Consider the following 24,715-nt stretch of genomic DNA (forward strand, 5'->3'; position numbering starts at 1 on the left):
TACACAGATTTCACTGAATACACTCCTTTACTTTCTAAAGTCCACACAGGCTTGTCAGCCATGTTGGATAAAGCAACACCTTTAATCACACTGAGCATCTCATTCCAGGAGCACAGAGTAGCCTCATTTACACATCTCCTAAAGGTCAGCTGCAAGTTTTCCCCATCCTAAACCTGGGCCAAAGAGGCATCTTGTTGCTGACAAATAACAAACAAATCCCAAAATCTAGTCTTGAGTGAAAAATCACCCACCCAAGTATCATGCCAGAAAGAAATATTCCTCCCATCCCCAGGGATCCACCTATAGAAGGTCTTGGCAGTAGAAAAGGCCCTGGTAAAGCTCTTCCAGAAAGGAGAGCCCACCCCAGTTTTGGACCAAAGGATATTTGGCCTGTCCACATTATATTTATATCTAAGCAGTTTCTTTCACTCACTATCTCTATCATCAAAGAAACGTTTGCTCCAAGCAGCAAGTAGAGACATATTAAACTCCCTAAGATCAGGGACACCCAAACCACCCCACTCTTTCTTTTGAGAGATCAGCCCCCATTTGGCTAGATGATATTTATGATATCCCCAACATCACCCCGGAAAAAGTGAGACATTTGAGAAGTAATAGCATCAATTGCCCACTTAGGGAATTTCATAATGGACATTAAGTAAGAAGGAATACTAGCAATGCAAGTGGTAAGTAAGATCAATTTTCCTCTATAAGAAAGATTTCTCCCCAACCACCCAGCAATATTTCTGATAATTCTATCAATAATAGGTTGGATATCCTCTCTCCTGAGTTTTTTGAAGTGTAAGGGGACACCAAGATATTTAAAAGGGAATTCCCCAATTTGGCAACAGAAAATTTGGGCAAACTCATTAGCAGTCTCCTCATCAATATTGATGGTATGCAAGTCACTTTTATGAAAGTTGATGCAAAGACCAGACAGTTTTTCAAAACAAGCTAAGATCCATTTTAAGTTTCTAGCATGATCAATAGAGGCATCTAAGAAAAGTAGGGTGTCATCAGCATATTGCAAGCTGACCACACCGCCAGGCACCACATGAGGCATAAGCCCTTTAATCAAATTATGGCTAGTAGTTTTCTTCAACATTTTAGAAAAAACATCAGCCACTAAGTTAAAGAGGAGAGGGGAGGAAGGGTCACCTTGTTTTAGACCTTTCCCTCCCACAAAATGAGGACCTATAGTATCATTAATTTTAACAGCAAAAGTCCCTTGATGAAGGCAACTACAGACCCAACCTATCCATTTCTCACCAAAACCTCTAGATTTAAGCATTTCCACAAGGAAATCCCAATTCACCTTATCATAGGCTTTTTCATAATCCAACTTTAACACCAGGCCACTAGAGCCAGTTATATGGATCTCATGAATCACTTCATGAGCCATGACCACACTTTCTAGTATAAATCTCCCTTTAATAAACCCAGCTTGGTTTTGAGAGATAACTCTGTCACATATAGGGGAAACCCTAGTATTCATAGCTTTTGAAAAGATTTTAACAGAACTCTGTTACAATAGGTTAAGTTGTTTTCCGTAGACTCTGCTATCATGACATTGATTGGGTGTGGCATACACGAATCCACCTTTTCAGACTCTGCTTATCTTTTCTTTTGTTGAATATGGGTTCACGCCGCCCCGGTCTCTGCATCATCATGATGCACACAATCATGACTGTGCCTACCCTTGATATGTTTCCCATATCCATTATGTTTTTCAGATATATCGCCCCTGGCGTGCTTTACAGAGGTGGCCGTGGGGGTAACCAAAGAGCGCAAGGAGGAGTGGAAAAGGCCTTACGACGAATATCGAGGAGAAAGCACAGCCTTCTGCGATAAGAAGTACAGCAAAGAAGAGAGAGACGCGGGGTTTACGAAGCTTTACCAGAAGTATAGGCGGGTGAGCATCCTGCGTAGTCAATATGCAGAGATTGGCTCCCGTGAAAAACTCTGACCCGGTTACCCTTACAGATGTTGTACGACGCGGAGGAGTTCGACGACAGCCTGAGGAACTACAACGAGGTGTTCGGCGAGGCCTGCGCCATCTACCAGATCGTCTACGAGTACGCGCGGAGACAGAACAAGGCTACATTGTGCGGCTTTGCGTGGAAGGTCGCCGGCCACGCACTGTGCCATCTGCACGCGATCAAGCGTGGCGGCGAGACGGTGCTCTGCTCGCAGTCCGTCCTCCGGGACGCCTTCAAGAAGAACCGTTGAGGTCACGTGCAGTGGCGGAGCTTCTTGGGGGCCAACCTGGGCCATGCCCCCCCCCCCCCCAGCTCACAAGAAAACATCTACTCTCTTCGTTCCCAAATATTTGTCTTTCTAGGCATTTCAAATGAAAACAACATACGGATGTATGTAAACATATTTTGAAATATAGATTCACTCATTTTGCTCCGTATGTAGTCACTTGTTGAAATCTCTAGAAAAACAAATATTTAGGAACGGAGGGAGTATATATTTCTTTGTATTAAGCATGTTTTCAACTAAAAATCAGCTAAAATAGTTACATTTGCCCCCCCTCCAGCCCACAGCCCCCCCATAGTTTCGGCTCAAGCTCCGCCACTGGTCACGTGAGCTCCGCGGTTCAGTCACAAGCGTGTTATGGTGCCCTTGCTACTTTTGCTAGCGATATCCGTGAGTGGATTTTGTGAACCCTAAACCTGATGCATGTGTATGTGTGTGTGTGTGTGTCTGGTATGGAGTATTAGATTACGTGCTGAATTGTTGATACTACCTGCGTATTGACCACTGTCGTCCTTTTGTAGAGCTTTCATGCATATCCTGAGTTTCAACAAAAAAGTTATAGAATTTATAGCCCAAAATAAAACAATTCGAATTCAGTGAAATTACACCAATCTGCCATTAATTTTACAAATCAATTATTAATAATAACAATAACTCATGCAAGAAGCGAAGAACAATAGAAATATTTTTTGACCCCAAGGAAAAAGAAATAGATTGGCAGACAAAATGGATCAAGGAGTTTTATCGATGTACTATGGCGTCTGCTACGAATCATCTGACTTATTTCCCTAGGAAATAAGTCAGGTTCCAGCCGTCCGATCAAAAGCCCTCGATACGTTGGATCGGTCAACTTAGACCGCGTCGCTCTCACGCACGGACGAGCACGCCGCGCGTGGCCTCGTCTTCCTCGCGTCGCTGCCAAATCAAAAAAATCCCCACGCACACGGGATCCCTGAGATAGGTGCGGTGAGCTCCGGGAGCGGTGCAGAGCAGATTATGGACTTCGGATAGGCGAGCACGACATGGTTTGCAAGATCAGCCCTCTGCCTGCTTCACTTGCCTGCAAGAGGAGGATAACGTAGACCACATTCTTGTCTAATGTGTCTATGATAGGGAGGTTTGGCACCGATGCTTCGACATCTTTCAGATAAACATCGACCTCCCGACGAACTTGAGCAGGTTCCAAGACTGGTGGCTCCAGCAACGACGAAATCTCACAGGAAGGGCCATCCGAGGATTCGACTCCTTCATCATAGGGATGGCTTGGGCGTTGTGGAAGCAAAGGAATGCTAGAGTGTTCAACCGACCACATCAACAAAAAACACCCCCACAGTTAGTTGAGCAAGTACTCCAAGGCATTAAGGATTGGAGAGCGGCAGGATTCGAAGTCGGAGGCTGGTCATAGTGGGGAGTAACTTAGACTATTAACATGCATATGTTACTAGTCTATATTACTACCTTTATAGTGCATAGTATCATAGATTAGTATCATAGGTGGTCTCATTTATTGTCATGCATGAACATAGTAGCATCACATTTATTATGTTACAGTATCTACCTATGTTACTATGACCATCTCTTTCTTTTTTAATTGTCTGTCACATAAGCATGTTTACAAGTCCCAAGTGCATGATACTATTTATGTTACCCCCACTATGGCCAGCAGCCTTATATCAATTTGTGAGAGAGTAGTCATAGTGCATTTAGTTGGTGTGGAGCTGGTGTGTCATTGGGAATGTTCGCATCTTGTAATGGCGTCTTGTAACTAAACTTTCTGTCTTCTATAAAGCTAAGATACATCATTGGCGTACTTTCGAAAAAAAAGCTCCGGCGAGCGGCCCTGAACTAGCTCGTAGTCGTAGCCGCCATGCCGCGCTCGTTTGCAGCACCAGGCTCGGCCCAGCGTCATTTCTCGCCTTGCAAACGCATTACCGCCGCCGGTCATGGCAACACCGTAGACCCAAGGCGTGGCAGCAGCGCTTCACTGCAATGGGCTCCCCCCAAAGAGGCGCCGGCGACGCTGCACCAAGCCAGCCGCAAGCGCAGCGATGCAGCACCGGGACCCGACGCGCTCCATTGCAGCTCCGTAGCCGACGACTTGCAGCCCCATTGCAGCTCCGCCGCCTGCGTCGAGCGCTCCAATGCAGCTCCGCCGCCTGCGTCGAGCAGCTCCGCCGTCGGTGTCAGGCGCTCCATTGCAGCTCCGCGCCTGCGTCGAGCATCTCCATTGCAGCTCCGCCGTCGGCGTCGAGCGCTCCATTGCAGCTCCCCCGCCGTCGCTCGAGTACTGCAACGGCACGCAAGGTTACATTGCATCACGGACGAGGTTGCAACGCACCGTGATGGCCGTGGACAAGTTGTTGTGTCGCATACTGGCGGCCATCGACGCGTTGGTGCGTTGCAGCACCGGCGTTCGTCAACGAGCGCCGTTTCGTATCGCCGGCAGCACCTCCCGTTTCCCCCGCTGCTGTGGTGGTGCTCACCATGGCTCCCCTCAATGGGCGCTGCTTTGCAACTATGCCGCCTCCTGCGATGCAACGGAGGAGCTCCGGCTGTTGGTGCCGACGGCCGGCGTCAAAGCTCTTCCATCTTCCTAGCTGTTGTGGTGGTGCTCGGCTGCTCGGCATGGCTAATCTCTTGGTGATGGGATGTAAGAGGAAGAAAGAAAAGAAGAAATGAGTGGAGGAGCTGCGTTTTAGAGATGAGATAAGGTTGGAGCGAAGCGGTGGGCAGCCGCAGCCTGACGCGGCACGTGGCACGTAGAGAAGGAGGCTTACAAGAGAGAAAGGTAAGTCAGATGATTATTAATGTTTTCCATGCACTATATAGTCAGTCCCCTATATTCATAATCCCGTTTTAATTTGTGCTCCAAAGGGCATCTTCCTCCTTTAATTATGGATGCATCTCAAGAATACTGATTCTCTTTCCTTGTTTTTCTATCACCCTTCGGTTCACATATTTAATCGGTTCACATATTTAATCGGGAGGTGGATGTGTCTACCTAGAAAACATAAATATTTATATAAACTGGCCCAATTGGATGTAAGGGGAGTGAGGTGAGACTATTTAATAAAACTAATCAATCTGTTTTCTGAGGCCCAATAACAGGAGTGTGCGCACGAAAATTTCAATTGTTATATTATTAATGTGGATGGACCAAAAAACCAGAAAAATCTACTGTCCTTTATTATAGTGCTTCGCCGCACAAGAACACTACTCCCTCCATCTGGTTGAGTAAGTCATCTTAGGTTGTGCACGGTGACCAAGGAGTAGGGAAAACGAGAGACCTTAATGTTTATTTGCTAATTAATAGCATTGCATGCAATAAACTAACCACTGCATGTCGTGTTTGGTAGTCTCAAGTCATTAAAAGCATGCACATCTCTCATCTCTTATTGATTAATATGTCAAGAAACAAGAAATGAGGTAGAAATGAATGCATCGCGCCTAAGTGTTTTGGGATTATTTGGTTTACGTAAGATGACTTACACACCTAGACGGAGAGAGTAGTCTCTACTTAGAGGATGCTTGGATCCTAGTTTCTTTTAGAGGCTAAAGTTCCAAGCACCCCTGACTAAAGAGAGGCTATGACTAGTCTTGAGGCTAAAATTTTTTAGTCAGAGGAAACCTACTAAAATATGAAATAGTCTTCTCTCTCCTCATTTAACTCCTCTCCTTCAACACATGCGAGTTCTGGATTGGAGCGTTTGAAGGATAATAAATGCTCATTAACTTGATTTTTAGTCTCTTTAGTATTTGGATCCAAGCATGGGTGAGGCAAGCAAATTTTAGTCTCACTACTTTTAGTCATGAGACTAAAACGTATCCAAGCACCCTCTTACTTAAAAAAATGTAAGGTTCTCATTTCACCTTTCTTTTCATCACCCTTTGTCTGTATATGATAATCAAGAATTGAAGATAATATGTCTAGAGAGATGCTGGTGCGGATGGCTCCTGCGACCGCGCCCCCGGGCGACTCGCTCGCGCTTCCGCCGGATGCCGCCCCCGCCACCTTCTCCGCGTCAGCTCCCTCCTCTCCGTCGCTCCTCTCGCCCACCCGGTCCCTCGCTGCCGCCCCGCAAGGGACTGCGCCGGTGCGGATCCGGTGGGCTGACCTCGCGGACGAGGATGCCTCCTCCGCCGACGCTCGCCCCCCGTCCCCTCTTCTCCCCCTCGCTGCCTGGCTCTCGCCGCGTCTGCTGTGCCCACCATCGCGGCCCTCGCCCCTTCCTCCCACGAGCGAGGATCGGGCGCGGGCTCGCGGAGGCTGCCACCGATGTAGTTGACGACCGACACAAAGGATGGTGCTTTGTAGGGGACTGGATCGAGAGTGCGCCGCCACAGGTCATGGGGGGTCGCCGGCCGCTCAGACTTCGGTCCCGCTCGGATTACGTGGCGCCCGTCCGCGCCGCGCTCTCCCTCCCGTCCGGCAAGTCTCGGCCCGACCCTCCTGCTCCCCGACCGGCCGGCTACTTCCTTCGCTCGTTCATCGTCGTTCCGGCCGTTTATTGCTTGCTTCGGGTCTTCCGCCCTCCAGGTCCAGGCGACCAGCTTGCTCCGCCGTCTTCGGGTTGACCGACAACCTCCCTTCCCGGCCATCACTACGGCGGCGGCGGCGCCTGCACGTTGAGGGGAAACCCTTCGCGCGGGTACCCTCCCGATGGGCCCTGGGATCTTGGGCCGTGGGCTGGTAGGCCGCCAAGGCCTGGTGCCCAGCCCGGTTCGCCGCTCTCTGGGCGCGCCCGTGGGGATGGGCCTGTTAGGCCGGTCCCCGGTCTTTGGGCCGGCTCCTTGCCCTAGGCCCACCACACCCGCGCAGTGATGGCCGGCTACTTCCTTCGCTCGTTCATCGTCGTTCCGGCCGTTTATTGCTTGCTTCGGGTCTTCCGCCCTCCAGGTCCAGGCGACCAGCTTGCTCCGCCGTCTTCGGGTTGACCGACAACCTCCCTTCCCGGCCATCACTACGGCGGCGGCGGCGCCTGCACGTTGAGGGGAAACCCTTCGCGCGGGTACCCTCCCGATGGGCCCTGGGATCTTGGGCCGTGGGCTGGTAGGCCGCCAAGGCCTGGTGGCCAGCCCGGTTCGCCGCTCTCTGGGCGCGCCCGTGGGGATGGGCCTGTTGGGCCGGTCCCCGGTCTTTGGGCCGGCTCCTTGCCCTAGGCCCACCACACCCGCGCCTGCTATTTGGCTACCTTATGGATTCCCTCTCCGTCCTGCTCCCCACCCAACCGCCCTCCCGACCCAGCCTGTCGTTCTGCCGGTCCCCACCGCGACCACTCCCCCCTCCCCACTCTCCGGCCCCTCTGCTGCCCCGGCCATGTCCCGTGCTTGGGATGAGGGGGATGCCGGGCGCAAGCGGCGGTACGACAAGCCCCGCACTTCCCCGACGCGCTCCGTCGCTAAGCGGACCTGCGCTGCGAGCTCCGCGGCCGCGACCGCGACGTCCCCCGCCAGCCTGCCCGGGATGAACGTCGTGATGCTCGCCGGTCTCCCGACCGCCCCTCACAGCGTGGTCTCTCGCGCTCCCCACCTCCCACCTCGGGTAGCTGGCATCCCCGCCACCGCTCCCCCTCTTCGTCGCGGCGCCATGCGCGCTCCCCGACTCCTCCCCGACAGCCGCGTCCTCCCTCCCCGCGCCATCCTGCTCTGACACCGGCCGCTCCCGCCAGGCTGTACGTCCCGCCGCATGTCTCGTCCGCGGTCGCTCTCCCTGCCTCGGGTACCGCGGGTGGTGGGCAGCCCCGTGGGCACCAAGGCCCCAACAAGAAAAAGAAGCGGCATGGCCAAGGCCGATCTGCTCAGAACCAGGCCGCCCGCCAACCCCCCGTGCCCGATGCCTCTCTACCCCCGGGTCCGGTGTCCCGTCTCCTCGGTCCACCCTGCTTCAACTGTGGCAGCACGGGCCATCTGCAAGTCAACTATGTCAACCCCGCCTGCTGCTACATCTGCAAGGACCCCGGTCACCCCGCCGCCCTCTGCCCGAATAGGCCTCTCCCTGACAAGCTCCGGATGTATGGGCATGGGATCGAGGGTCTGGGGTCACTCCCATCTCCGGCTCCGAGTTCTCTGTGGTCTTCCCCGACGCCGTCAGCCACGGCTACGCCACCCATAGCGACCAGATCACTCTTGCCCTCAACAAGCTCGTCGTCGACATCTCCGAGCCGATCCTCGACCCGAAGGCGGTCGCTGTCCTCGACACTGCTTGGATCCTAGTCTCTTTTAGAGGCTAAAGTTCCAAGCACCCCTGACTAAAGAGAGGCTATGACTAGTCTTGAGGCTAAAATTTTTTAGTCAGAGAAAACCTACTAAAATATGAAATAGTCTTCTCTCTCCTCATTTAACTCATCTCCTTCAACACATGCGAGTTCTGGATTGGAGGGTTTGAAGGATAATAAATGCTCATTAACTTGATTTTTAGTCTCTTTAGTATTTGGATCCAAGCATGGGTGAGGCTAGCAAATTTTAGTCTCACTATTTTTAGTCATGGGACTAAAACGTATCCAAGCACCCTCTTACTTAAAAAAAATGTAAGGTTCTCATTTCACCTTTCTTTTCATCACCCTTTGTCTGTATATGATAATCAAGAATTGAAGATAATATGTCTAGAGAGATGCTGGTGCGGATGGCTCATGCGACCGCGCCCCCGGGCGACTCGCTCGCGCTTCCGCCGGATGCCGCCCCCGCCACCTGCTCCGCGTCAGCTCCCTCCTCTCCGTCGCTCCTCTCGCCCACCCGGTCCCTCGCTGCCGCCCCGCAAGGGACTGCGCCGACGCGGATCCGGTGGGCTGACCTCGCGGACGAGGATGCCTCCTCCGCCGACGCTCGCCCCCCGTCCCCTCTTCTCCCCCTCGCTGCCTGGCTCTCGCCGCGTCTGCTGTGCCATCCATCGCGGCCCTCGCCCCTTCCTCCCACGCGCGAGGATCGGGCGCGGGCTCGCGGAGGCTGCCACCGATGTGGTTGACGACCGACACAAAGGATGGTGCTTTGTAGGGGACTGGATCGAGAGTGCGCCGCCACAGGTCATGGGGGGTCGCCGGCCGCTCAGACTTCGGTCCCGCTCGGATTACGTGGCGCCCGTCCGCGCCGCGCTCTCCCTCCCGTCCGTCAAGTCTCGGCCCGACCCTCCTGCTCCCCGACCGGCCGGCTACTTCCTTCGCTCGTTCATCGTCGTTCCGGCCGTTTATTGCTTGCTTCGGGTCTTCCGCCCTCCAGGTCCAGGCGACCAGCTTGCTCCGCCGTCTTCGGGTTGACCGGCAACCTCCCTTCTCGGCCATCACTACGGCGGCGGCGGCGCCTGCACGTTGAGGGGAAACCCTCCGCGCGAGTACCCTCCCGATGGGCCCTGGGATCTTGGGCCGTGGGCTGGTAGGCCGCCAAGGCCTGGTGGCCAGCCCGGTTCGCCGCTCTCTGGGCGCGCCCGTGGGGATGGGCCTGTTGGGCCGGTCCCCGGTCTTTGGGCCGGCTCCTTGCCCTAGGCCCACCACACCCGTGCCTGCTATTTGGCTACCTTATGGATTCCCTCTCCGTCCTGCTCCCCACCCAACCGCCCTCCCGACCCAGCCTGTCGTTCTGCCGGTCCCCACCGCGACCACTCCCCCCTCCCCACTCTCCGGCCCCTCTGCTGCCCCGGCCATGTCCCGTGCTTGGGATGAGGGGGATGCCGGGCGCAAGCGGCGGTACGACAAGCCCCGCACTTCCCCGACGCGCTCCGTCGCTAAGCGGACCTGCGCTGCGAGCTCCGCGGCCACGACCGCGACGCCCCCCGCCAGCCTGCCCGGGATGAACGTCGTGATGCTCGCCGGTCTCCCGACCGCCCCTCACAGCATGGCCTCTCGCGCTCCCCACCTCCCACCTCGGGTAGCTGGCATCCCCGCCACCGCTCCCCCTCTTCGTCGTGGCTCCACGTGCGCTCCCCGACTCCTCCCCGACAGCTGCGTCCTCCCTCCCCGCGCCATCCTGCTCTGACACCGGCCGCTCCCGCCAGGCTGTACGTCCCGCTGCATGCCTCATCCGCGGTCGCTCTCCCTGCCTCGGGTACCGCGGGTGGTGGGCAGCCCCGTGGGCACCAAGGCCCCAGCAAGAAAAAGAAGCGGCATGGCCAAGGCCGATCTGCTCAGAACCAGGCCGCCCGCCAACCCCCCGTGCCCGATGCCTCTCTACCCCTGGGTCCGGTGTCCCGTCTCCCCGGTCCACCCTGCTTCAACTATGGCAGCACGGGCCATCTACAAGTCAACTATGTCAACCCCGCCTGCTGCTACATCTGCAAGGACCCCGGTCACCCCGCTGCCCTCTGCCCGAATAGGCCTCTCCCTGACAAGCTCCGGATGTATGGGCATGGGATCGAGGGTCTGGGGTCACTCCCATCTCCGGCTCCGAGTTCTCTGTGGTCTTCCCCGACGCCGTCAGCCACGGCTACGCCACCCGTAGCGACCAGATCACTCTTGCCCTCAACAAGCTCGTCGTCGACATCTCCGAGCCGATCCTCGACCCGAAGGCGGTCGCTGTCCTCGACACTGCTTGGATCCTTATTGCCAGACTCCCTGACATCGCGCGCTCTGAGCGTGTTATCCTTCAGATGTCTTGGATTCTGGGCAAGGTGACCGTCGTCGATGAGCTTTCCCTCTGCAAGGAAGAGGAGGTGCGGGTTAAGGTCAAATGCCTGGACTCCGACAAACTCCGTGCCACTGTCCGAGTCTTTTTCAATGACCAAGGCTTCGACCTCCGCATTGCTCCTGAGTCGCCCAACCATGTGGGGCGCCCCCGCTTCTTCGCTGACAGCCCCGCCGGTGACCACCCGGGCCCTCAAGATGATTACCATGTTCGCACCACCCCCGCTCGCCCCGCTCCGATGATGAGGACGACTCAACAGACGGCCCCTCCCGCTCCCCCTCACCGGTCCCCCCGCCCTCTACCTCGACCCAGGGCGGGCGGCCGGCCGGCCGGGCCCTGACTCCTTTGGTGGAGGAGCTCCCTCCGCTCTTGTCCTCGCCTACCGGAGGAGTGGCCGAGCCCGAGGCCAGTGACACCTCTAGCGTGGGGCTCGTCGTCATCCCGGCCTCCTCGCCCCGCTCGCCTGTGGTTCTGGACGCTCTCCCGCCGCCCCCTCCGACGGCTAGCTCGCCCGTCATGGAGTCCCCACCTGGTCTGCTGGCCTCCTCCACTCCGGCGACTCTCTGCCCCTCGGGGCCCGTCCCTCCCCTGACGTCTGCCATCACCCCAGTCCGGTCACCCCCACCTGCGACTCCTGCTGTGCCCCCCGCCGACGCTCTGACACTGCCACCACTTGTCCCGATGGCCTCCCCTCCGCCTCTCCTGCTACCGCCGGAGCTGTCCATGCGGGATGGGGTGCTGGCGGCTGCCTCGCCTCCATCTTCACCCCGCCTGCTCTCCGTCCCCTCCCTGTCGTTGGCTATTGCTGGATGCGCGGGTGCGTCCGCTGTGTCTACTCCTCTGGCGGCCCCGCCCAACCCGCAACGCTCCACGGCTTACGCCAGGCGCAGCCGCGACATCGACGCCGGTGACGTCTTCGCGGCGCAGCACCCACATCGATGCTGCTCGCCCGGTTGGCAGCCCCGCTCTTCCCATCTTGGAGCGGGCTGAGTTCCGGGCCGCGGTACGCAACCTCGAGACAGGTACCCCGGTCATCCCCGCAAATTCTTCTACATGCTCTTTCTCTGCTTTGGAGTCGGTCCTGCTTGGTCACCTAGCTAAAGTGGCGGCCGACTCCGATATAGTGTTCAGGGGGGGAAGTTGATCCCCCCTTAGTCCAGATCGAGGCCATTCATGCTCGGGAAGTCCTGGATGGCCAGCTGGCGGAGGCCCGTGCTCACTTGGCCTCCTCATCCTCGGAGGCTAGTGGCCCCCTTCCGTCCGCCCCGCCATCCTGCCCGGCTGCACCCTCCCCCCTGGAGATCCGCGACCGCACCCGGTCTTGCACCGCTGCCCTTCGTGCACAAAGCGCCTCCCGTGTCCTGGGGTCTAGTAGCCCCTCAATGGCTGTTTAATGCAGACTCTCTTCTGGAACATCCGCGGTTTCGGCCAGGATGGCCGGCGCCGCCAACTCATCGAATACATACACGAGGAGCGAATTGACATTGTAGCAATCCAAGAGACCATGCGAACTGACTTCACCCTAGCCGAGCTCGAGCACCTGAGCACTCACCTGTTTGCCTGGCATTGGCTCCCTTCTAGTGCGATCGCCGGGCACTCTGGTGGCATCCTATTAGGTGTCAAGGATGCCACTTTTGAGGTTGGTAGCATGGATAGGGGCGAGTTCTTCGTAAGCATGGAAATCTTCGAGTGCGCCCTGAACTTCAAATGGGAGATCATTGTAGTTTATGGTCCCGCCGATCACCGACGCTCGGCACTCTTCCTCGATGAGCTCAAGAGGAAGGTGTCAGCGGCCCGCCTCCCGGTCATCATCGGTAGTGACTTCAATCTCCTCCGTTTTGCGGAGGGTAAGAATAACGATCTAGTGAACTTCCCACGCATGCAGATGTTTAACGACTGCATCGCTGACCTCGGTCTGCGGGAATTAGATGGGATTGGTGCCAGGTTCACCTGGACCAACCGCCAGGCTGACCCGACTCGATCCGTGTTGGATAGGGTCTTGGTCACTCCTGAGTGGGAGCTGAGGTGCCCTCTTCCCTCTCTCCGCGCCATCACGCTTATTGGCTCAGACCACGTTCCTCTGCTTCTTTCGTCTCAGGATGAACGCCCCCCCTCTGCCCCTAGATTCCGCTTCAAGACCTTCTGTCTTAACCAGAACGGATTTGCTGAGGCCGTGCGCGGCCGCTAGCTCAAGGCCCGCCTCGCATCCCACAGGTCCATCTCCGCGGTGGACGACTCGCACGTCTGTGCCAAGCGTTCTCGCCAGTTCATGAAAGGGTGGGGCGCGAACCTTGGGCGGGACCTCCGTCTCCGGAAGAAGGCTCTCCTTGACTCCATTCAGGCCCTGGATCTTCGGGCTGACTCGGTGGGCCTCTCTCCTGATGTGTGTATGCTGCGTTATGATTTCGAGGACCAACTTATGGTCATATACACTGACGAGGAGGCTTATTGGCGCTTTCGGGGTACCCAAAAGTGGGTCCTCAAGGGGGACACGAACACCGCTTACTTCCAGGCGATCGCCAATGGTCGTAGGCGGCCGATACGTCTCTGTTGTATCTATAATTTTTGATAGTTCCATGCCAATATTATTCAACTTTCATATACTTTTGGCAACTTTTTATACTATTTTTTGGGACTAACATATTGATCCAGTGCCTAGTGCCAGTTCCCGTTTGTTGCATGTTTTATGTTTCGCAGAAACCCAATATCAAATGGAGTCCAAACGGGATAAAAACATATGGAGAATTATTTTTGGAATATTTGTGATTTTTGGGAGGAAGAATCAACACGAGACGGTGCCCGAGGGGGCCACGAGGTAGGGGGCGCCCAAGGGGGACAGGCACGCCCTGGACCCTCGTGGGAACCCCGTAAGGCGGTTGATGCTCTTCTTTTGCCGCAAGAAAGCTAATTTTATGAGAAAAATCTGGGCGAAAGATTCACCCCAATCAGAGTTACGGATCTCCGGATATAAAAGAAATGGTGGAAGGGCAGAATCAGAGAACGCAGAAACAAAGAGAGACAGAAAGATAGATCCAATCTCGGAGGGGCTCTCGCCCCTCCCACGCCATGGGAGCCAAGGACCAGAGGCGAAACCCCTCTCCCATCTAGGGAGAAGGTCAAGGAAGAAGAAGAACAAGGGGGGCTCTCTCCCCCTTGCTTCCGGTGGCGCCGGAACGCTGCCGGGGGCCATCATCATCACCGCAATCTTCACCAACACCTCCGCCATCTTCACCAACATCTCCATCACCTTCCCCCATCTATCTACAGCGGTCCACTCTCCCGCAACCCGCTGTACCCTCTACTTAAACATGGTGCTTTATACTTCATATTATTATCCAATGATGTGTTGCCATCCTATGATATCTGAGTAGATTTTCGTTGTCCTATCGGTGATTGATGAATTGCTATGATTGGTTTGAGTTGCATGTTTTATTATTGATGCTGTCCTATGGTGCTCTCCGTGTCGCGCAAGCGTGAGGGATCCCCGTTGTAGGGTTTGCAATATGTTCATGATTTGCTTATGGTGGGTGGCGTGAGTGACAGAAGCACAGACCCGAGTAAGTAGGTTGTTTGCGTATGGGATAAAGGGGACTTGATACTTTAATGCTATGGTTGGGTTTTACCTTAATGATCTTTAGTAGTTGCGGATGCTTGCTAGAGTTCCAATCATAAGTGCATCTGATCCAAGAAGAGAAAGTATGTTAGCTTATGCCTCTCCCTCAAATAGAATTGCAATAGTGATTATCGGTCTAGTAACATAGTCAATTGCTTAGGGACAATTTCACAACTCCTACCACCACTTTTCCACACTCGCTATATTTACTTTATTGCATCTTTATCTAAACAGCCCCTACTTTTTATTTACGCGTTCTTTATATTCTTGCAAACCTATCCAACAACACCTACAAAGTACTTCTATTTTCATACTTGTTCTAGGAAAAGCGAACACTAAGCGTGCGTAGAGTCGTATCAGTGGAAGATAGGACTTGAGAGAATATTTGTTCTACCTTTAGCTCCTCATTGGGTTCGACACTCTTACTTATCGAAAGAGGCTACAATTATCCCCTGTACTTGTGGGTTATCAAGACCTTTTTCTGGCGCCGTTGCCGGGGAGTCATAGCGTGGGGTGAATATTTTCGTATGTGCTTGTTTGCTTTATCACTAAGTAATTTTTATTTGCTGTTCTTAGTTGTTTTCTATCTTTAGTTATGGGTAGGAAACTCAAAATACCAAAAAAATTAGTTGTGCCTACTACACCAATGGTTGAAGAACCACTCAAAATCTATCACACTCCTGAAGCTTTTTACTTGGATCATCTTCGATCCCTATGTGCTCGTGCTGAAACCCCAGCTAGCTTAGTTGAGGGAAAATCTTTAGATGAGCATTCTTGTTATGTGCGACACCGTATATCTGAAAAAGGGAAACTTTTACTGGATCAAATTCATCGTTTGCAATGCTATGCTTGGAATTTATGTGAAATATATGATGTTACTTGTTGTTCTGAAAACCCTAAGAAACACCTTCCCTACCAATGTGAGTTTATTGATAATGGAATCATATCTTCGTATGCTAAGGGTGTTTGTAATTACTATGATGTGCAACAAATTGAAGAATTGGTTGCTTTTAAGGGTGCTTATGAAATTGCTTATTTGATTGAAAAGTATGATGCTACTCTCTACAAATCTAATTTTTTTGCCATACTTGAATATTGTTATGATAATTATGCTTCTAATGCCTATGTTAAACCATATATTGAGAAAGTCTCCGCTGTCCAAGAAGAGACTAATATTTTACAGGAAGCTATGGAAGAAGAAATTGATGAAAATGTGAGCTCATTGGATGAAAAAGATGACGATGAGAGCGAAGAACAAAAGGAGGAAGAGCGGATTAGCTACCTGTGCCCACCTTCCAATGAGAGTAACTCTTCAACTCATACATTGTTTAATTTCCCTTCGTGCTTACCGAAGGATGATTGCTATGATGATTACTATGACCCCGTTGATTTTCTTGAAATATCCCTTTTTGATGATGCTTGCTATACTTGTGGCCAAGATGCCAATATGAATTATGCTTATGGAGATGAACTTGCTATAGTTCCTTATGTTAAACATGAAAATGTTGCTATTGCACCCACGCATGATAGTCCTATTATCTTTTTGAATTCTCCAAACTACACTATATCGGAGAAGTTTGTGCTTATTAAGGATTATATTGATGGGTGCCCTTTACCATTGCACATGATAATTTTGATGAATGTAATATGCATGTTATTGTTTCTCCTACTTGCAATTATTATGAGAAAGGAACTATATCTCCACCTCTCTATGTTTCCAATATGATAAAACTGCAAGAAACTGCTTATACTATGCATTGGCCTTTACTATGTGTGCATGAATTGTTCTTTTATGACATGCCGATGCATATGAAGAGAGTTAGACTCCGTCATTACTTGATATATGTTACTTTGTGTTCACTACTAAATTACAAATCTTTGTTAATTAAAATTGGCTTTGATATACCTTGGGATCCGGGTGGATCCATTACTTGAGCACTATACGCCTAGCTTAATGGCTTTAAAGAAAGCGCTGCCAGGGGGACAACCCGGAAGTTTTAGAGAGTCATTTATTTCTGTTGTGTGCTTTTATATCGTCTAAAAACAAAAAAATAAAGAGGGGAACCCAAAACTTTTCAAAAAGAAAAGTGAAAGTGAGAGAGACTAGCATTGTTGAAGTGGGAGAGCTCCTTGAACTTTGTTCATGCTCACGGAAACTTTGTGAATCTTAATTACAGAAACTTTTCATCAAAAATAATTATCCCCTTGTACAATTCCATTGTATTAAAAAATAATGTGCTAAGATTTGCCTTTAGGATGTTTACAATGCTTGTTGGTTTGTATGGTGCAGGACATAAACTTTGGCTGTAGTGCACGATTTTACATTTTTTACTGGAACGTCAAATGGTTCTTATTCCTTTTGCACTGTCTTTCTGTACAAATTGTTTATTTTTCCTAATTTTGGTAGAAATTTTGGGGTACCATAAGTATGATGAATGTTCAGATTGCTACAGACTGTTCTGTTTTTGACAGATTCTGTTTTTGATGCATAGTTTGCTTGTTTTGATGAATCTATCAATTATATCAGTGGATTAAGCCATGGAAAAGTTATATTACAGTAGACACAATGAAAAAACAAATTATGAATTGGTTTTCAACAGTACTTAGAGTAGTGATTTTCTTTATTATACTAACGGATCTTACCGAGTTTTCTGTTGAAGTTTTGTGTGGATGAAGTGTTTGATCGAGGAGGTCTCGATGTGAGGAAAAGACAGAGAGGAAAGAGCTCAAGCTTGGGGATGCCCTAGGCACCTCAAGTAAATATTCAAGGATACTCAAGCTTCTAAGCTTGGGGATGCCCCAGAAGGCATCCCCTCTTTCTTCAACAAGTATCGGTATGTTTTCGGATTCGTTTCGTTCATGCGATATGTGCAAGTCTTGGAGCATCTTTTGCATTTAGTTTTCATTTTATTTTATGCACCATGCTGGTATGAGATAGTCCTTGGTTGATTTATAGAATGCTCATTGCACTTCACTTAAATCTTTTGAGTATGCCTTTATGAATGCTTCATGTGCTTCACTTATATCATTTGAAGTCTGGATTGCCTGTTTCTGTTCACATAGAAAACCGCCATTTGTAGAATGCTCTTTTGCTTCACTTATATTTGTTAGAGCATGGGCATATCTTTTGTAGAAAGAATTAAACTCTCTTGCTTCACTTATATCAATTTAGAGAGATGACAGGAATTGGTCATTCACATGGTTAGTCATAAAATCCTACATAAACTTGTAGATCGCTGAATATGATATGTTTGATTCCTTGCAATAGTTTTGCAATATAAAGGTGGTGATATTAGAGTCATGCTAGTGGGCGACTGTGGATTAGTAGAAATACTTTTGTTGAGGTTTGTGATTCCCGAAGCATGCACGTATGGTGAACCGCTTTGTGATGAAGTTGGAGCACAATTTTATTTATTGATTGTCTTCCTTATGAGTGGCGGTCGGGGACGAGCGATGGTCTTTTCCTACCAATCTATCCCCCTAGGAGCATGCGCGTAGTACTTTGCTTTCAATGGCTTGTAGATTTTTGCAATAAGTATATTAGTTCTTTATGACTAATGTCGAGTCCATGGATTATATGCACTCTCACCCTTCCATCATTGCTAGCCTCTTCGGTACCGTGCATTGCCCTTTCTCACCTCGAGAGTTGGTGCAAAGTTCGCCGGTACATCCAAACCCCGTGATATGATACACTCTGTCACACATAAGCCTCCTTATATCTTCCTCAAAACAACCACCATACCTACCTATCATGGCATTTCCATAGCCATTTTGAGATATATTGCCATCCAACTTCCATCATCATCATATACATGACTTGAGCTTTTCATTATCATATTGCTTTGCATGATCATAAGATAGCTAGCATGATGTTTTCATGGCTTGTTCATTTTTTGATATCTTTGCTATGCTAGATCATTGCACATCCCGGTACACCGCCGGAGGCATTCATATAGAGTCATATCTTTGTTCTAGATATCGAGTTGTAATATTGAGTTGTAAGTAAATAAAAGTGTGATGATCATCATTATTAGAGCATTGCCCCAGTGAGGAAAGTATGATGGAGACTATGATTCTCCCACAAGTCGGGATGAGACTCCGAACTTAATAAAAAAAAGAGGCCAACGAAGCCTAAATAAAAAAAGGGAGAGGCCAAAGAAGCCTATTAAAAAAGAGAAGAAAATAAAAAATGAGAGAAAAAGAGAGAAGGGGCAATGTTACTATCCTTTTACCACACTTGTGCTTCAGAATAGTACCTTGTTCTTCATAGAGAGAGTCTCATATGCTTTCACTTTCATATACTAGTGGGGATTTTCATTATAGAACTTAGCTTGTATATTCCGACGATGGGCTTCCTCAAATGCCCGAGGTCTTCATGAGCAAGCAAGTTGGATGCACACCCACTTAGTTTCAGTTTGAGCTTTCATACACTTATAGCTCTTAGTGCATCCGTTGCATGGCAATCCCTACTCCTCGCATTGACATCAATTGATGGGCATCTCCATAGCCCGTTGATTAGCCGCGTTGATGTGAGACTTTCTCCTTTTTTGTCTTCTCCATATAACCCCCACCATCATTTTCTATTCCATCTATAGCGCTATGTCCATGGCTCACGCTCATGTATTGCGTGAAAGTTGAAAAAGTTTGAGATTATTAAAGTATGAAACAATTGCTTGGCTTGTCATCGGGGTTGTGCATGATTAAATACTTTGTGTGATGAACATAGAGCAACAGTCAGACTATATGATTTTGTAGGGATAACTTTCTTTGGCCATGTTGTTTTGAAAAGACACGATTGCTTTATTAGTACACTTGAAGTATTATCATTTTTATGTCAAATGATAGACTATTGCTTGGAATCACTCGTGTCTTAATATTCATGCCATGATTAGACATATGATCAAGATTATGCTAGGTAGCATTCCACATCAAAAATTATATTTTTTATCATTTACCTACTCGAGGACAAGCAGGAATTAAGCTTGGGGATGCTGATACGTCTCCGTCGTATCTATAATTTTTGATTGTTCCATGCCAATATTATTCAACTTTCATATACTTTTGGTAACTTTTTATACTATTTTTTGGGACTAACATATTGATCCAGTGCCCAGTGCCATTTCCTGTTTGTTGCATGTTTTATGTTTCGCAGAAACCCAATATCAAACAGAGTCCAAACGGGATAAAAACGGACGGAGAATTATTTTGGAATATTTGTGATTTTTGGGAGGAAGAATCAACGCGAGACGGTGCCCGAGGGGGCCACGAGGCAGGGGGGCGCGCCCCAGGGGGCAGGCGTGCCCTGGACCCTCGTGGGAACCCCGTAAGGCAGTTGACGCTCTTCTTTTCCTGCAACAAAGCTAATTTTATGAGAAAAATCTGGGCGAAAGATTCACCCCAATCGGAGTTACGGATCTCCGGATATAAAAGAAACGGTGGAAGGGCAGAATCAGAGAACACAGAAACAGAGAGAGACAGAGAGATAGATCCAATCTCGAAGGGGCTCTCGCCCCTCCCACGCCATGGGAGCCAAGGACCAGAAGGGAAACCCTTCTCCCATATAGGGAGAAGGTCAAGGAAGAAGAAGAAGAAGGGGGGCTCTCTCCCCCTTGCTTTTGGTGGCGCCGGAATGCTGTCGGGGGCTATCATCATCACCGCGATCTTCACCAACACCTCCGCCATCTTCACCAACATCTCCATCACCTTCCCCCAGCTATCTACAGCAGTCCACTCTCCCGCAACCCGCTGTACCCTCTACTTGAACATGGTGCTTTATGCTTCATATTATTATCCAATGATGTGTTGCCATCCTATGATATCTGAGTAGATTTTCGTTGTCTTATCAGTGATTGATGAATTGTTATTATTGGTTTGAGTTGCATGTTTTATTATTGGTGTTGTCCTATGGTGTTCTCTGTGTCGCGCAAGCGTGAGGGATCCCCGTTGTAGGGTTTGCAATATGTTCATGATTTTCTTATGGTGGGTGGCATGAGTAACAGAAGCACATACCCGAGTAAGTAGGTTGTTTGTGTATGGGATAAAGGGGACTTGATACTTTAATGCTATGGTTGGGTTTTACCTTAATGATCTTTAGTAGTTGCGGATGCTTGCTAGAGTTCCAATCATAAGTGCATATGATCCAAGAAGAGAAAGTATGTTAGCTTATGCCTCTCCCTCAAATAGAATTACAATAGTGATTATCGGTCTAGTAACGTAGTCAATTGCTTAGGGACAATTTCACAACTCCTAACACCACTTTTCCACACTCGCTATATTTACTTTATTGCATCTTTATCTAAACAGCCCCTACTTTTTATTTACGCATTCTTTATATTCTTGCAAACCTATCCAACAACACCTACAAAGTACTTCTAGTTTCATACTTGTTCTAGGTAAAGCGAACACTAAGCGTGCGTAGAGTCGTATCAGTGGCAGATAGGACTTGGGAGAATATTTGTTCTACCTTTAGCTCCTCGTTGGGTTCGACACTCTTACTTATCGAAAGAGGCTACAATTATCCCCTATATTTATGGGTTATCAGCGGCGTAATACCATCCCACTTCTGTGGGATGGGGAGACCCTCTTGCAACGGCCTGCTGACATCCGCGCCCACGTTGACGGTTTCTATCGCGACCTATTTTCAGCCCCCCTAGGGGGGCTTAGCTCTTGCGCCCCACTTCCGCGAGGGCTTGCAGTGCATCTCGGCTGCGGACAATGCAATCCTCACGACCCCGTTCTCCGAGGAGGAAGTGTGGCTTGCGATTAAAGGGATGAACCCCTCATCCGCCCCGAGACCTGACGGCCTCCCGGTGAAGTTCTTCCAGACGTTCTGGCATGTCTTCAAGCAGGAGGTCATGGCTCTGTTCGAGGATTTCGATGTTGGCTCCATCGAACTCAAGCGCCCAAACGATGGGATTATCACTTTGATTCCAAAGGTCCCGGGTGCCTCCAACATCCGCCAGTTCCGCCCTATCACGGTGATCAATGTGATCTTCCGCATTCTTGCCAAGGGGTATGCCAATAGGGTGGCCCCTTTAGCTTACCGAATCACCCATCCGGACCAATCCGCCTTTATTCAGGGCCGTCACATCTTGGATGGGGTACTGGTCTTCCACGAAGTCCTGCACGAGGTCCGCTCCAAAAACCTCAAAGCAGTGTTCTTGAAGATTGACTTTCATAAGGCATATGACACGGTTAGCTGGCCTTTCCTTCAGGAGGTGTTGCTCAGGAAAGGGTTTGATGATCGCTGGGTGTCCCGGGTCATGCAGATGGTGTCATCGGGTCGCACTGCGGTGAACATTAACGGGGAAGTTGGGCCCTACTTCCCCACCTTTTGTGGGGTTAGACAGGGAGGCCCCTTCTCCCCGTTCCTATTCAACATGGTGGTTGACGCCTTGGCCTCGATCCTGGATAAGGCCAAGGTCGCCGGGCACATTCTAGGCATTACCCCGCACTTGGTGGAGGGAGGCGGCATATCCCTCCTCCAATACGCTGATGACACCATCATCATGGTGCAAGGCTCGGTGCTAGAGATCTCGAACCTAAAATTCCTTCTCCTATGTTTCCAACACCTCTCGGGCCTCAAAATAAACTTTGATAAGAGCGAGGTGTTGGTTCTAGGATATTCGCCGTTTGAGAGCCAGAGTATCGCTAACCGACTTAACTGTCGGTTGGGGACATTCCCTACTACCTACCTAGGGGTCTCCATTAGTAACTCCCTGAAAGTGCAACTATCCCTGGGTGGTTTTGGTAATTCCTAACAACATATAGCTCATTGAGCTAATGCTATTTCAAGATAAATATTTTAGGAAAGCTCAATGATTGGCATGGTATGGATGAGAAAAGTGGATCCCTCAAAATGCTAAGGACAAAAGGATTGGCTCAAGCTCAAAGCACAAGACTCTACATTTTCTATTTTAGTGATCCAAGATCACATTGAGTCTATAGGAAAAGCCAATACTATCAAGGAGGGATGAGGTGTTGATTAATGAGTGTCTTGCTCAAAGTGCTTAGTGATATGCTCCAAAGTCCTCAACTACTTTCTCACATCCACATATGACCTAAACCAAAAGTCAAACTCAGCCCCACCGAAACTATCTATCCGGCGCCACCGAGTTCAGATGCCATAGCCACAGCCACAAACCCTAGTATTTTCGGTCTCACCGATAGGGATCTCGGTCTCACCGAGATGGGGTTGCAATCTCTCTGTTTCCCTTTGTAACATTTTGGTCAAACCAAGACGAGCGATCGGTCCCACTAAGATTGCAATGCAAATCCACTGTTTCCTTTTCGTAACGTTTCGGTCTAACCGAGATGAGCGAATCGGTCCCACCGAGTTTGCCTGACCAGCCCTCTGTGTGTCCATTACCAAAATCGGTCTCACCGAGTTTGTGCAATCGGTTTCACCGAGATTATGTTTTGCCCCAACCCTAACCATATCGGTCCCACCGAGATGACATGTTGGTCCCACCGAAAATCCTAACGGCCACATTATTTCCTAAATCGGTCCGACCGAGTTTCACAATTCGGTCCCACTGAGTTTGGTAAGTTGTGTGTAACGGTTAGATTTCGTGTGGAGGCTATATATACCCCTCCACCCACTCTTCATTCGTAGAGAGAGCCATCAGAACATGCCTACACTTCCAGCATATATTTTCTAAGAGAGAACCACCTACACTTGTTTTGAGGTCAAGATCTTCCATTCCTACCACATAAATCTTGATCTCTAGCCTTCCCCAAGTTGCTTTCCACTCAAATATTCTTTCCACCAAATCCAAATCCTGTGAGAGAGAGTTGAGTGTTGGGGAGACTATCATTTGAAGCAGAAGAGCAAGGAGTTCATCATCAACACACCATTTGTTACTTCTTGGAGAGTGGTGTCTCCTAGATTGGCTAGGTGTCACTTGGGAGCCTCCGACAAGATTGTGGAGTTGAACCAAGGAGTTTGTACGTGCAAGGAGATCGCCTACTTTGTGAAGATCTACCCCTAGTGAGGCAAGTCCTTCATGGGCGACGACCATGGTGGGATAGACAAGGTTGCTTCTTCGTGGACCCTTCGTGGGTGGAGCCCTCTGTGGACTCGCGCAACCGTTACCCTTCGTGGGTTGAAGTCTCAATCAACGTGGATGTACGATAGCACCACCTATCGGAACCATGGATAAAAATCTCCGTGTCAACATTGCGTTTGCCTCCTCAAACTCCTCCCTTTACCTTCGTATGCAATTGTTTTACATTCCGCTGCTATACTCTTAGAATTTCATGTGTAGGTTGATTGCTTGACTTGTGCTATGTTTCTAAAATCTGCCAAGAACTAAAATTGGAAAAAGGCTAGATTTTTATTTGGTCAAGTAGTCTAATCACCCCCTCTAGACATACTTTCGATCCTACAAGTGGTATCAGAGCTTTGATCTCCATTTGCTTTGATTTCCATAGCTTTTGGTGGTCATAGCCTAGGTTTCACAACCTAGGAGAGTATGGCGTCTAGTGAGGGAAACTACCACCGTAGAGGTCCTTACTTTGATGGTACTAATTTTGCTAGTTGGAAGCATAAGATGAAAATGCATATTCTTAGACATAACCCCACCATTTGGGCTATTGTGTGTATTGGCTTGCAAGGTGAATTCTTTGATGGGAGGGAACCGAACCGTGAAGCTACCACAGAAGAGTTGAAGATGTTACAATACATTGCTCAAGCTTGTGATATCCTCTTCAACGGATTGTGCCCCAAAGAATTCAACAAAATCAGCCGTCTTGAAAATGCAAAGGAAATTTGGGATACTTTGATTGACATGCACGAAGGTACCAACTCCATCAAGGAATCCAAATTGAATGTGCTTCAAAGTCAACTTGACAAGTTCAAAATGAAGGATGGTGAAGGCATCGCCGAGATGTACTCTAGGCTTGCTCTCATCACAAATGAGATCGCCGGCTTAGGAAGTGAAGAGATGACCGACAAATTCATCATCAAGAAGATCCTAAGAGCCTTGGATGGAAAATATGATACCGTATGCACATTGATCCAAATGATGCCCAATTACAAAGATCTCAAGCCAACGGAAGTCATTGGAAGAATTGTTGCTCATGAGATGTCACTCAAGGATAAGGAGGAGCTCCACAACAAGTCAAGTGGTGCTTACAAAGCCTTATGTGAAGCTCCCACATCATCAAGTGAGAAACAAACCTTCAATGAAGAATTGAGCCTAATGGTGAAGAACTTCAACAAGTTCTACA

The 24,715-nt window shown here is 49.8% G+C and overlaps 2 protein-coding genes across 3 annotated transcripts in view; one reads left to right on the forward strand and one right to left on the reverse strand.

The window, feature by feature from the left end:
• Positions 1-2,398, forward strand: part of LOC119279439 (probable RNA-dependent RNA polymerase 3) — a 10,534-nt gene extending 8,136 nt beyond the window's left edge. Inside the window, exons 8-9 of the mRNA XM_037560672.1 lie at positions 1,734-1,912; positions 1,984-2,398. Of these exons, the coding sequence (XP_037416569.1) occupies positions 1,734-1,912; positions 1,984-2,229 (425 nt within the window). The 3' untranslated portion in view covers positions 2,230-2,398. The remainder of the gene's footprint in view (positions 1-1,733; positions 1,913-1,983) is intronic.
• Positions 2,399-4,004: 1,606 nt separating this feature from the next.
• On the reverse strand, positions 4,005-4,994 carry LOC119275379. Of its 2 annotated transcripts, none has more exons than XM_037556195.1 (2): positions 4,746-4,994; positions 4,005-4,549 (listed from the first exon to the last, which is right to left on the reverse strand). In XM_037556195.1, the coding sequence occupies exons 1-2, from the start codon at positions 4,887-4,889 to the stop codon at positions 4,244-4,246; spliced, it is 450 nt and encodes a 149-aa protein (XP_037412092.1). In that variant the 5' UTR covers positions 4,890-4,994; the 3' UTR covers positions 4,005-4,243. The 2 variants fall into 2 exon arrangements, with proteins under 2 accessions (XP_037412092.1, XP_037412091.1); XM_037556194.1 differs by having other exon boundaries at positions 4,636-4,985.
• Between the last annotated feature and the right edge of the window lie 19,721 nt (positions 4,995-24,715).

Source organism: Triticum dicoccoides, chromosome 3B (assembly GCF_002162155.2).
Source record: "Triticum dicoccoides isolate Atlit2015 ecotype Zavitan chromosome 3B, WEW_v2.0, whole genome shotgun sequence".
Taxonomy (NCBI): Eukaryota; Viridiplantae; Streptophyta; class Magnoliopsida; order Poales; family Poaceae; genus Triticum; species Triticum dicoccoides.